We start from the raw sequence: 13,966 nt of genomic DNA on the forward strand, positions 1-13,966 counted from the left end.
AAGGAGATGGGATCTGGATAAACTGACAGAACCATAGGTTGTAGAGAGTTTCAGGGAGAGCAATGTGGAACGATTAACAAGAAAAGGGGAAAGGAATACAGTAGATGAAGAATGGCTAGCTTTGAGAGATGAAATAGTGAAGGCAGCAGAGGATCAAGTAGGTAAAAAGACGTGGACTAGTACAAACCCTTGAGTAACACAAGAAGTATTGAATTTAATTGATGTAATGAGAAAATATAAAAATGCAGTAAATGAAGCAGGCAGAAAGGAATACAAAAGTCTCAAAAATGAGATCGACAGGAAGTGCAAAACGGCTAAGTGGGAATGGCTTACAAATGTAAGGATGTAGAAGCATATATCACTAGGAGTAAGAGAGATGCTGCCTAAAAAAAATTAAAGAGACCTTTGGAGAAAACAGAACAACCTGTATGAATATCAAGGGCTCAGATGGCAAACCAGTCCCAACTAAAGAAGGGAAAGCCCAAAGGTGGAAGGAGTATATAGAGGGTCTATACAAGGGCGATGTAATTGAGGGCAATATTGTAGAAATGGAAGAGGATGTAGATGAAGATGAAATGGAGGATATGATACTGCGTGCAGAATTTCACAGAGCACTGAAAGACCTAAGTAAAAACAAGGCCCGAGGAGGAGAATTATGGATAGCCTTGGGAGAGCCAGCCATGAACAAATTCTTCCACCTGGTGGGCATGGTGTATGAGAGGTGAAATAACCTCAGACTTCAAGAGGAACATAATAATTCGAATTCCAAAGAAAGCAGGTTCTGACAGGTGTGAAAATTACCGATCAGTTTAATAAGTCACGGTTGCAAAATACTAACACGAATTCTTCACATACGAATGGAAAAACTGGTAGAAGCCTATCTTGGGGAAGATCAGTTTGGATTCTGTAGAAATGTAGAAACCCGCGAGGCAATACTGACCCTACAACTTATCTTAGGAGATATATTAAGGAAAGGCAAACCTACGTTTCTAGTATTTGTAGACTTAGAGAAAGCTTTTGGCATTGTTGACTGGAATACTCTCTTTCAAATCTTGAAGGTGGCAGGGGTAAAATACAGGCAGCAAAAGGCTATTTACAATCTGTACAGAAACCAGATGGCAGTTATAAGAGTCGAGGGACATGAAAGGGAAGCAATGGTTGGGAAGGGAGTGAGACAGGATTGTAGCCTAAGTCCGATGTTATTCAAATGGCTCTGAGCACTATGGGACTTAACTTCTGAGGTCATCAGTCCCCTAGAACTTAGAAGTACTTGAACCTACGTAACCTAAGGACATCACACACATCCATGCCCGATGCAGGATTCGAAACTGTGACCTTAGCCGTCGCGCGGTTCCAGACTGAAGCGCCTAGTACCGCTTGGCCACTCCGATTATTCAATCTGTATGTTGAGCAAGCAGTAAAGGAAACAAAAGAACAATTTGGAGGAGGAATCAAAATCCATGGAGACGAAATAAAAGCTTTGAGGTTTGCTGATGACACTGTTATTTTGTCAGAGACAGTGAAGAACCTGGAAGAGCAGCTGAACGGAATGGATAGTGTCTTGAAAGGAGGATATAAGACGAACATCAACAAAAGCAAAACGAGGATAATGGAATGTAGTCAAATTAAGTCGTGTGATGCTGAGGGAATTAGATTAGGAAACGAGACACTTAAAGTAGTAGATGAGTTTTGGTATTTGGGGAGCAAAATTACTGATGATGGTTGAAGTAGAGAGGTTATAAAATATAGACTAGCAATGGCAAGAAAAGTGCTTCTGAAGAAGAGAAATTTGTTAACATTGAGTATAGATTTAAGTGCTAGGAAGTCTTTTCTGAAAGTATTTGAATACAGAGATATGTAAACAGACAGAATATGCAGCTGTGGTTGGCAATGCCTATGTAAGATGACAAGTTGGCACAGTTGTTAGATCAGTTACTGCTACTACAATGGCAGGTTATCACGATTTAAGTCAGTCTGAACATGGTGTTATACTCGGCGCACAAGCGATGGGACACAACATCTCCGAGGTAGTGATTAAGTGAGTATTTTCCCCTACGACCATTTCATGAGTGTATCATCAGGAATGTGGTAAAACACCAAGTTTCCGGCATTCCTGCGGCCGGAAAAAGATCCTGCAAGAACAGGACCAATGATGACTGAAGACAATCGCTCAACATGACAGAAGTGCAACCCTTCTGCCAGCTGCTGCAGATTTCAATGCTTGGCCGTCAACAAGTGTCAGCGTGCTAATCATTCAATGAAACATCGTTGATATGGGCTTTCAGAGGCGACAGCCCCCTCGTGTACCCTTAACGACTACACGACACAAAGCTTTACGCCTCACTTGGGCCCATCAACACTGACATTGGGACTGTTGATGACTGCAAACATTTTGCCTGGGTGGACGAGCCTCATTTCAAATTGTATCGAGTGGATGGATGTGTACAAGTATGGAGACAACCTCATGAATCCATGGACCCTGCATGTCAGCAGGAGACTGTTCAAGCTGGTGGAGACTTTGTAATGATGTGGGGTGTGTGCAGTTCGAGTGATATAGGACCCCCAATACACCTAGATATGGCTCTGACACGTGACATATACATAAGCATCTTGCCTGATTACCTGCATCCATTAATGTCCATTGTGCATTCCGATGGACTTGGGCAATTGCAGCAGGACAGCAAGACAATGCAACACCCCACACATCCAGAATTGCTACAGAGGGGATCCAGGAAAACTCTTCTGAGTTTAAACACTTCTGCTGGCCACCAAACTCCCCACACATAAACATTATTGAGCATGTCCAGGATGCCTTGCAACGTGGTGTTCAGAAGACATGTCCACAACATTGTACTCTTATGGTTTTATGGACAGCCCTGCAGGATTCATGGTGTCAATTCCCTCCAGCACTACCTCAGACATTGGTCGAGTCAATGCCACAAAGTGTTGCAGCATTTCTGCATGCTCGCTGGGGCTCTACACAATATTAGGCAGGCGTACCAGTATCTTTGGCTTTTCAGTGTATGTTCCCATTTCTCCCCGTACAAGTGTATGTCCAGAATCACTACTCAGACTGTATCTGCTCTGATCCAAGAAGAGCACATGATCCCACTCCTCACTGCTCCAGTCACTAAGCCTTTGGCACAATCACAAATGGTGCTGTTGATGCGCATGTGTCAACGGAACACAACAAACTGATCATCGAGAAAAGAGGCCATCTCCATGTGGTCACTGAGACACTGTGAAGCATGAGATTGGAAGCCTTGCAGTCCTGTTAAAAATTGTTGGAATTGCATGCCTTATTTGATGTGGGGTCTATTCCTGCCTGTTGCACAACCTAGTTGCCATCTGTTGCTGAAGTTGACCACCTCCTCTCCTGTCAGAAGTGTCTGCAATTCGGAATGCTCGCCATGTAAGTGAAACATTGATGTGGGCAATACCAAATTCCTTGTTTTCCCAGTTTCCTGACAATTCTTCCCTGTTTGATGTCATGTAAATGTTGTATCTGGGCCATATTGTAATGAAGAACACCACCACAGTGCACTGTAACTGCTCGTCAACTGACACACACACACTGTCTTTTCCCCATTCCTTTAACTGTCTCGTGTTGTGGGCTGCATTTTTCATTATAGTCATGTCATGTGATGTCCAGCTTTCTACGAAGAACTGGGAGATCTCTGGCAACATGCTCCCACCCTTTCATTCATTTCCACTGAGTAGTTAATATGATTGTGTATTGGAGAAATTTTCAACACTTTTAAAAGGAAGGGCAATGGAAATTTGGCAGTATCAAATGAGACTGATATCGTGGAAAGCCTATTTCTTGCAACCAAGACGAATAAAAAATTGTACTTGCATTCACCAGATGCGGGTTTTGGAGCTCTCAAATATGGGGAAAACAATTTTCACCTAACATTATTTGTTAATGAGGCATTTCGGAAAATGTACAAGATGTCTTAAGGTCCAAAGCATCTGACAGACAGTTTAGGGTTCTGTGACATCAGAGCAAGGTCATGCAACTGCTGTATTTTAGCAGGAAATTCAGCAGTCCGAGACATTTAATTTTCTTTTAATGCGGATGCATACTTATAAAATATATTTTTGTAGTAATAATTGTACTACTAGCAATTGGAACCAACAAAAAAAGTTGTCAACATCTTCTATTACAGCATTAAAACTACCCAATACTATTGCAATACACACATTTGCATGGCAGCTGCACTCATCATTGTAAATGGATAAAAAAATAACAGCACAGTAAAGTTGTCAATTTAATAAGACTTATTTTATAGTTTTCATGGACTGCCACAGAATGCAAACTACTGCCACGAGTGCAAAGAAGAATTCCAAAATAAATATGCCAAATAAAAGACATCAAAAGAAAACAATAACAGAAATGAAGGAGATGAAGCTACTCACAGTCATCTTCAGAGCTTTGCAGATGGCAAAGTGTAATTTCAGTATCTACATACACACTGATGAGTGAAACATTATGACTCAATGTCCACTGTGTGTCAACTGGTCAGGTGAATCATGTTTCCTGTTACAGCACATCAATGGTCACACCTGGATACGCCGACATCCAGCCAAACAGCTCAAAGCATGCACTGTATCACTGATACGGGGAAGGAATTATTAACACATTGGAGTGTAATGGGTCGGCAATCCAGTTAATAACAAGATCCTGAGGAAATTTTCTACAATTTACATTTTTTTAATAAATTTACTAATCCACTTACCTCTTTATGTAGTATATCAGCTTAACCTTCCATCCACTCTCTTTATGAATATGTATACATTTAGCACAAATAAATTATACAGGGATTCGTAGATATTACTCTGAAGATACAGATATTCATAAGTCTTAGGGAATGGTAGGCTATTGATTGAAAATCACTTGTCAGCAGGAAATACTAAAGGTTTCATTTGTAGGTAAACTGTTTTATTGTGAACTGTTTTTTTCTCATTTAAAAAAAATTAGAGAACTCCGCTTGGGTATGAAATCTTTAAAAACACTTGGGAACACAAAGGACTGTGTTACATGGCCTACAGTAGTATCTGCCTTCTTTCCTCACTACCTTTCCTGCAGCTTTTCCTTGCATCTTCTCGCTGGGTTTGCTTTCTTTTCCGTTGGTCACAGTTTCTCAGGAAAATGATGTGCTGTGAGTCTGTCTGCAGTTGAAACTCAGATGCTGAAAGTGTGTCTTTATTTGGTTCCACTCCTTTTTGAACCAATTACTTTGCTAATTTACAGATAAAATTTGCTAATGCGCCCTTTTTGGTGTTTTGATATTGTGAATAATGCTGGCATTCACAACTTCCCTCATAAACATATGGAGGAAAACCTTTTTCCACCATTTTACAGTCTTTCACTGGAAGTGATAGTAACTCATCAGCTGGTCTCCTCTGCCAACACCTGTTTTAGACAAGTTGTAATCTAGTACAATGTCTGGCTTTACTAGCTCAGTATATACGCTCCTGGATTTTAAACTGACGTGCAAACCAGTCATCTTATGCTGTGTTGATAACATGTATACATCACGTTTGTCTTTGCATTTCAAGCAGATAATGTGTCCTTAGTGACAAAATGTCATTTCTCCTTTCTTTAGTTTTTGATTTATAAGGTGTCTAGGCAAGCCTATCTTGTTCTTCGTCACAGTTCCAACTCCCACTGTATTTCTTTCCCATAGTTCTCCAAGGACTGCAGGACTTGTATAAAATCTGTACATGTGTACCACATGTCCTTTTCCCAAGTAAGAGGAAGATAGCCTCAGCAACAGGGATTTGACAGAATTTTCAAAATTTCGTTTTCCTCCAGTATAAACTTCAGCACTGTACATGCATCCTGTTTGTGCGTCACTTACAACATACAGTTTTATGCCATATTTCTCTGGTTTGTCTTTCACATAAACACGGAATCCAATTCTTTCTTGAAAAGGGCATATTGCTTCATCCACAGTCAGGTTTCGAGGTGGGTAAGACTTTTCTGCATCCTTCCATGAAAAAGTCCGAAACAGATTTTATTTTATGCAAAGGGTCATGGCCTGGTTCTGAGGTATCCATAGCACATTACTGTTCACATGTAGCATCCTGAATATGGCAAACAATCTGTCTCATGACATTAGCTGAGAAGGAAATGGTGAAGCAAGCACAAGGTCTTCAGAGCAATAATCCCTAAGTTTAGGTTTCTTTACAACACACACATGCAAAACGATTGCAAAAAATTGATATACTTCACTTATCCTCACCGCTCTCCATTTCTTCCATAAAGATTTTGGTCTGATTCTGTTCTGATGGAGAAGTTCAGAAATAGTATCAGTAGCATATATATTTGTCTCTGACTTTACTTTTAGGAACATGCTGTGATCAAAAAATTGCAACAAATACTATAGTTCTGTAGACAATGTACTGACAGGAACTTGAATTCCACTCATTTCTTCAAATATAGGTAATTCAGGGAGCACATCAAAATGACACCATTCATTATTAAGGGAAAGCTGTTGAACTGAATGACAAACCCAACTAATGGAACTTGTGCATTAGCTTCTTCATACTCACTACCACCTTTTCTATCAGCAGCACAGGTTTCACTCTCCAGCTCATGTGAGTCATCGTCATCTTCTGAAAAATCGTCGATGTCATCCGAAAGATCAAGTTCTGAGCCATTGTTCAAGAGTTCTTCTATCTCTAAGTTTGACAAGTGATGTGTGTTAGCCATATTCACTATTTATATATTTTTACACATGAGAAGGATGCACACAATAGCACAACATGGTGGCTGGAATAGAACAAAACGAACTTCGATGGCATATTCCTGCAGTACAATTGCAAGGCCAGAACAGTGCTAGTGTCATTCGAGGAACACAATAGTGAACTCGCGCTGATATCTTTGCCACAAAATTCATCTGATGGAACACATGTGGAGTGCTATTGGGTGCCAGCTCTGCACCCATAAACCGCCAGACCATAATTTACAGAAATTGAGCAGCCAGTGCAGAAAACTATCAAGAACTTGTCAAATCCATGCTATTCAAAATCATTGTTGTATTACGGACCTAGCTATTAAGGAGGTGGTGATAATGTTTGTCTCATCAGTGAACATATAAATAGTAACTTTTCTATTTACAATAAAGTGTTTATCACCATTAAGGTAGGTTAATCAAGCATTTTTCTATCACAGTTAATCAGATTCTCTGTCATTCATATTTTATTCTTTAATAGCCGAGTCCCAAAATGACATTGTTGTGGCCAAAATTATTGTTTTATCATATTCCACTGAACCATACAACACTCAGCAATAGCAGACTTGAATAGCTGTAAAAGCTGAGTGCAGTGCTGGTCTCCAGTGCAGCATTCTTATATGGCGTGTGTGATCTGGCCTACGTAAGCTATACCACATTTTTTTAAGTTCCAGTCTCCTGCAAAGGCAAGTCATCCTTAAATGATCCAACAAGTTCAGAATCCTAGACAATGGGCAGTAAACCACTTTAATCTGAAATTTCTGGAGGATTCTGGCTAACTTGAAAGAAATATCACCAATAAATGGAAGAAAAGCTACGGATTTTCCAAAGCAATCTCCATTTACCAACCTTCTCATTTCTTTGCCTTAACTGACAATGCTTGTGCTCCACAAACGATGAAGTTGCTTTCATATGGCTGGGTTGGGTTGAGTTGATTTAGGGGAAGAGACCAAACAGTGAGGTCATCGGTCTCACAGAATTAGAGAAGGATGGGAAATGAAGTCGACCGTGCCGTCAAAGGAAACCATCCCGGCAATTGCCTGAAGCGATTTAGGGAAATCACTGAAAACTCTAATCAAGATGGCCGGACGCAGGATTGAACCGTCGTCCTCCTGAATGCGAGTCCAGTGTGCTGACCACTGCGCCACCTTGCTAGGTCTTACAAATGGTCACAATCATTCTAAAGGAAATTATATCAAGCTGTCAAATATAAATGCTCAGTCTATAATATATGGGGGCATAATAATATAAATACTATTGACTTTTGAGCATGTGTACTATGTTTTAGAGGTTAACAATCATATGTGCCCAGGTGGTTGTAGGGAGATGTGGGCATGTATGGATTCGATGCTTTTGTGTGAATATCAATGCAAAAAAAACTATACTCCAAATGATTATATTTTAAGACTGAAGGGGAGGGGATTAACAGTTGTCTCTTATCATGTTGTGCTCACCCTTCTGAACAGGGACTGAGTGCCATGTGAGTATCTTCAACTGCGCATAGCAGGTCAGAATATACTTACATTGGCTGTCTCTCCTAGGAGTCATTTGGTGCATTTTCTCTGGTGTTTTGCCACATATTTGCAGTTTTGTTTTTGCAATGTGTAGCTGGAGTGAGCCAAAACAAATACTGTTCATCATGTATTTCATACAATGCTCATTGATGGAAAGCATTGGCTTGTTCCCATTGCAAACAGAATGATATTTAAAGTGGTATTTTGTGTGTCCATTCAATAGAGCAGTCCCAAATTAGTCTAGTGTGATATTTATTTTGTCAATATGTATTAACGGCAACACTAAATCATGATATATAACCACTACACCAGCAACGACAGCACTGTTCTGACCTGCACCGAATGTTACCACCATGCAGCAGCACTACCAAGCCACTGCTGAAGAACATATTATGCTTCATCTTTCAACATCCCTTTTAATATACACTGCTCAAAACAATTAGGGGATAAGGTGAGATATCACACACAATAGACATATGGTAACGTATTTTATTCAAGGTTACAATTGTAATTGGTGTATGAAACAGTACAATATTTTGCTGTCTCAACTCTTTACTCAAGGTTTACATGGCATTTATGTAGAGCGAGGCACTGTGGGGCTACTGTAATAATGAAACAGCCATTCTCATTGCCCTTTAATATGGCATGTGATCGCATCGGATGGCCAGTACAGTTGCACAGCTGTGTGTCACGGACAGTATGAGGTTATCAATCAGCTGTTGACGGATATTTGACCATTCTTCCATGAGTACAATATCCAGCTCTGCAACCATTGTACGAGGTGCTGGTCTGGCTCCAATGCATCTGTGAACAGCACCCGGCACCATGCATTACGACTCCAATCCTGATGTTCCTCCGTCCAGTTTCAGTGGGATAAACAGTGTTGTGGTTTTAATGGGACACATACTGTAGGCCTCCATGCATAGAGGTCACATTCCCGCAGGCAATTTCGGACTGTATATGCTGATATTGCGCATCCTGTTGATGCCTGGAGGGTGCGTTGAAGTTTAGTTGCATTCAGCCTCCTGTCTTGATGGGCTGTTAACTGGAGATAATGCTCACTTCTTGCTGATGGTACCCATGGATAATGCTCACTTCTTGCTGATGGTACCCATGAATAACATTGGCCTTGCCTTCTTCTAATGGTTCCTGTTGTCTGAAATCGTGTCCAGGTCCTGGAAATTACACTCTGGGACACTCCAGTACCTACAGCCACCTCCCTCTGTGTCTGTCCCACTTCCAACCGTCCTATGGCTCTCCACGCCATAGCTTCGGGTAAGTCATGTTGTTGTCGCATTGTACAACCTGCTCACTACACTATCTGAACCCAAGTACTTGTGTAATTAGTTTGGTGGAGTAAACACAAGTCAACACCAACGCCTCTGCAGCAACTTTCCGTTATTACCACTATCTTGGTGACCATAATGTTGTTGTCTCCATGCCATAGAACCAAAAGAAAGACATCAACCATTTTAGTTCATTCTGCCAATGACAATACTTCAGAACTTAGATACCTCAACTGACCCCTGATTGTTTTGACAAGAGTAAATTGACTAAATAAATATTGCACTAGACTAATCTGGGACCACTGTATCAAATGAGCACATAAAATTCTGTTTTAAAAATAGTTCTGTTTGCACTGGGACACAAAGTGACACTTTCTGCTGACACATTACATGCAATATGTGATGAGCAGTATTTGTTTGGGCTGACTCCAGCTACACATTGCAAAAGCAAAACTGTAAATATCTGCCAAAACACCAGAAAAAATGTGTCTGATGGCCTTTAGGAGAGACACCCTGTCTATTCCAAAGCTGTGATGATTATGAATATGATTTCAGGATATGAATTATCATTAAAACACAGCAACAATTAAAATTAACTCACAAATGAGTAGACTATGAACCCACATTTATTTATGTATCTTCTGGTCTCAACAGGTGAACAGCTTTACCTGAGATCCGTAACACTTTCAGAATTCAGTTGCAACCAAATTTTGTCTGCTGCTAATATTCCATTCAGTCATCATCTGTGTACCGGAAGGACTGACAGTAAAGTGCTCTTGTCCACCTCATCCTGATAGAGTGAGCCAAGTGCATGTGAATACACTGTGAATAATTGTGGAAGAAATGCCCATGTGGGGCAGAGATACTTGCTACCTTGACCCCACTGTGAAAGATGTTGTTTCACAATTCTGGTCAAATGGAGAACAGTAGCGTTGCCTGAGAGAGCTAACTACTACCTGTACCAGACTCCATATTTTTTTCAGGCTAAAATCATCATGATTAATTAAATCATTTTTCAAATGTACTTCAATAGCTTCCCTGAAAACTGAATCCCAGAAGCATGAAACAGGCTTATCAATCTGGATGTTTTTGCAGTCAGTTGCAGGGTCTGCCTGTATACAATACTCGGCCAAAGCATATTTATCAGGCTGTAACAGGCAAGTACAGTGTTGATGTTCCACACTATTTTTGTGAACTAAACACAAAGTACATCTGTTATTGGTAAACCACACTGCCATCCTTAGAATCAAGTCATCCTTCATAGAGCCGATGGCAATGGCTAACTTTGGTGCTGGCCGAAAAGTAGCCTTCACTATGTTGAGATAGAATACAAACTACTTTAGAAGAAAGATTCCCTATGAATAGTAGGAAGGCTATGGACTTGAACATTTCCTCTTCAGCTTCCTGAGGTGGGGCACTCACCTTTGATTTTAATATGAAGGACACTTAACTGTGAATTGCAGAGTAGTCATGTAAATGAAAATCTAGATACAAATTCTTGTGGATCTTTCATGGTGGAGAGAGATTATCTTCAAAAACATATTTGAGGTGTTCGAGTTCTCCCTGTAGATAGTCCTTATCAGCAATCATATGTGCCCTTGAACAAGTATATTGCAAAACAACTGGTCTTGGCAGATTTCCAACTCACAGGTAAAGGAAAACTTGTACTAGTCAGTTTGCACAAGACACCATGTCACACGGTGTTGTCAGTTTTACAGTGAACAGAGACACTGAAGAAAGGAAGGCATCTGTTCATTTCTAGCCCCATTGTAAATTTGATGTTCCCATGAATGGAATTCAGATAGTCCAAGAATTGACTAGTTTCTCCTCACCATGGAGCTGTCCTACAAAAGTGTTATCCACATACTTCCAAAAGATGACAGGCTTAAAACCTGCAGAGTCCAATGCCTACTCCTCAAGAGTTTCACAATTTTCCAAAGGTTTGTGTCAGAAATTTCAAATTGTACATGTTTCCCTATCCTACAGACACTAATTAATTACAGGAATGCTTGCTGTTCATGGAACAGGAGTACCTGGCTGGTTATGTCACAATGTGTGAACATTATAGGCACCAGTTGCTAGCATTCGGTATTCTGTGCACCAAGTGTACAGCCTTGTTTTCTACTGCAACACTTACAGCATGAAGCTGCCAAACTAACCCCATACAAGATGAAAATGTAGATATACAAAAAAACTGTACAATACCTTCCCAGTTCACTGTCACTGCTTGCTGATTCCACTTCATGTCCAAGCACCTGAAAGAATGATTAAGAGAATATAATAATAATAATAATAATAATAGATCCAGCACTATTGTATGGTGATCAAACATAGACCATTTGCAATGCAATGCCACAGCTGATATGAGATTTCTATCGAAACAGCTGAAATTATTAAAACCGAACATAGCTCCAGGGCCCAATGGAATCCATATCAGATTCTGTACTAAATTTGTGGCTGAATTAGCCCAGCCCCTCTTCTAGATATAATCCATTGAAGATCCCTTGGAATAAAATGCTATGCCCAGTTTTTGGAAAAAAGCACAGGTCACACCCATCTACATGAAGGGGCCAATATCCTGACAACAATTTGGTTGTTGAAGCTTAGAACATACATTGAGCTCACATAATGAGGTATCTCCAACTCATCTACAAGAAGGGGCCAATATACTTGACATCGATTTGGTTGTACAACCCTAGAACATACACTGAGCCCACATAATGAGGTAACTCCAACAGAATGACCTCCTCTGTGCCAACCTGCATGGATTCCATAAACATTGTTCATGTGAAACCCGATTCGCACGTTTCCCATATGACACACTAAAAGCTTTGGATCAAGGAAGGGAGGTAGATGCAGTATTTCCCCGATTTGTGAAAAAAATTTGACTCAGTATCATACCTACACTTATTGTCAAAAGCACGGTCATATGTGGTATCAAATGTAATTTGTGACTGGATTAAGGACTCTGGTAGGGAGGATGCAGCATGTTATTTTGAATTGAGAGTCACTGTCAGATGTAGAAGTCACTTCAGATGTGACTTAGGAAAGTGTGTTGTGATCATTATTCTTCATGTTGTTTATTAATGATTTTGTAGGCAATATTAATAGCAACCTGAGACTTTTTTGCAGATGATGCAGTATCTATAATGAAGTACTATCTAAAAGAAACTGCATATTCAGTCAGATCTCAATAAGATTTCAAAGTGGTGCAAAGATTGACAACTTGCTTTAAATGTAAAACTGAGCACTTCACAAAATGAAAAAAACATAGTATCCTGTGACTATAATATTAATGAGTCACTGCTCACACAAATACCTGGGTGTAACACTTTATAGTGATATGTAATGGAATAATCACATAGGCTGAGTCAAGGGTAAAGCAGATGGTAGATTTTGGTGTATTGGTAGAATACTGGAGAAGTGCAATCAGTCTAAAAAGGAGATTGATCACAAATCACTTGTGTAACCCATACTACAATATTGCTCAAATATGTGGGATGCATACTAAATAGGACGTACATGAGATATTGAACATCTAGGAAGGAGGACAGTATGAATAGTCACGGGTTGGTTTGACCCATGGAAAAGTTTCACTGCGATACTGAAAGAACTGAACTGGCAGACCCTAGAAAGAAGATAGACGTAAACTATCCCAAGAAAGTCAACTAACACAGTTTCAAGAACTGGTTTTAAATGACTCTAGGAATGTACCATAATCCCCTATATATCACTCACATAGAGATCATGAGGATAAGATTAGAATAATTACAGCACACACAGAGGCATTCGAACAATAATTCTTCTCATGTTCCACATGTGAATGGAACAGGAAGAAATCCTAATAACTGATACAATGAGACATATCCTCTGCCATCCACTTCACAGTGGTTTGCTGACTATAGACATAGATGTAGATGTCACAGGATGTTATCTCCTACTTTATTCCCAAACTGGAACAAATGGAAATAATTAAACATGATTTCAGTGTCACAATATGTTCCATTTGGTTACTCAAATTAGCTTCAGGGTGTATAGTGGCAGTGCAAAAAAGGTTGCCAATGTGAGGAAAGCTATGTAGGCTGACTGTGCAAGCAATGGAGTGACTCATATAACTGGAACACACTTTTTGCCTAATCCTGAATAGATTATGCTGATTAATCATAATGAAATAAATTCAAAATGAAAAACATACTTTTTCCAGGAATCTTCTGATGAGTTTGATGCATCCCACCACAATTTACTCTCCTGTGTCAACCTCTTCATCTCAAAATAGCACCTACTCCCAACCTCGTCAGTTATTTGTTGTATGTATTCTAAACTCCACTGTCCTCTACAATCGTTGACCTCTATCACTCCCTGTAGCACCACAGAAGTTATTCCTTAATATCTTAACGAGTACTATAATTCTGTCACTTCTTCTAGT

General features: G+C 40.0%; 2 protein-coding genes across 11 annotated transcripts in view; one reads left to right on the forward strand and one right to left on the reverse strand.

Annotated features, from left to right (window-relative positions):
- The window catches only part of LOC126210633 (zinc finger protein 239-like), a 468,318-nt gene that overhangs the window by 364,875 nt on the left and 89,477 nt on the right, over positions 1-13,966 (forward strand). The gene's annotated exons all lie outside the window — the stretch shown is intronic.
- LOC126210630 (zinc finger protein 501-like) overlaps positions 1-13,966 on the reverse strand; it is a 157,674-nt gene that overhangs the window by 44,087 nt on the left and 99,621 nt on the right. For 6 of the 8 annotated variants that reach the window (XM_049939940.1, XM_049939939.1, XM_049939936.1 and 3 more), the window contains one exon: positions 11,746-11,795. In XM_049939940.1, the coding sequence (XP_049795897.1) occupies positions 11,746-11,795 (50 nt within the window). Of the gene's footprint in view, positions 1-8,811; positions 9,689-11,745; positions 11,796-13,966 lie in introns of those variants that run through there. The other 2 variants (XM_049939937.1, XM_049939938.1) reach the window with 2 other exon arrangements.

The sequence above is a fragment of the Schistocerca nitens genome, chromosome 10 (assembly GCF_023898315.1).
Source record: "Schistocerca nitens isolate TAMUIC-IGC-003100 chromosome 10, iqSchNite1.1, whole genome shotgun sequence".
NCBI classification, from domain to species: domain Eukaryota; kingdom Metazoa; phylum Arthropoda; class Insecta; order Orthoptera; family Acrididae; genus Schistocerca; species Schistocerca nitens.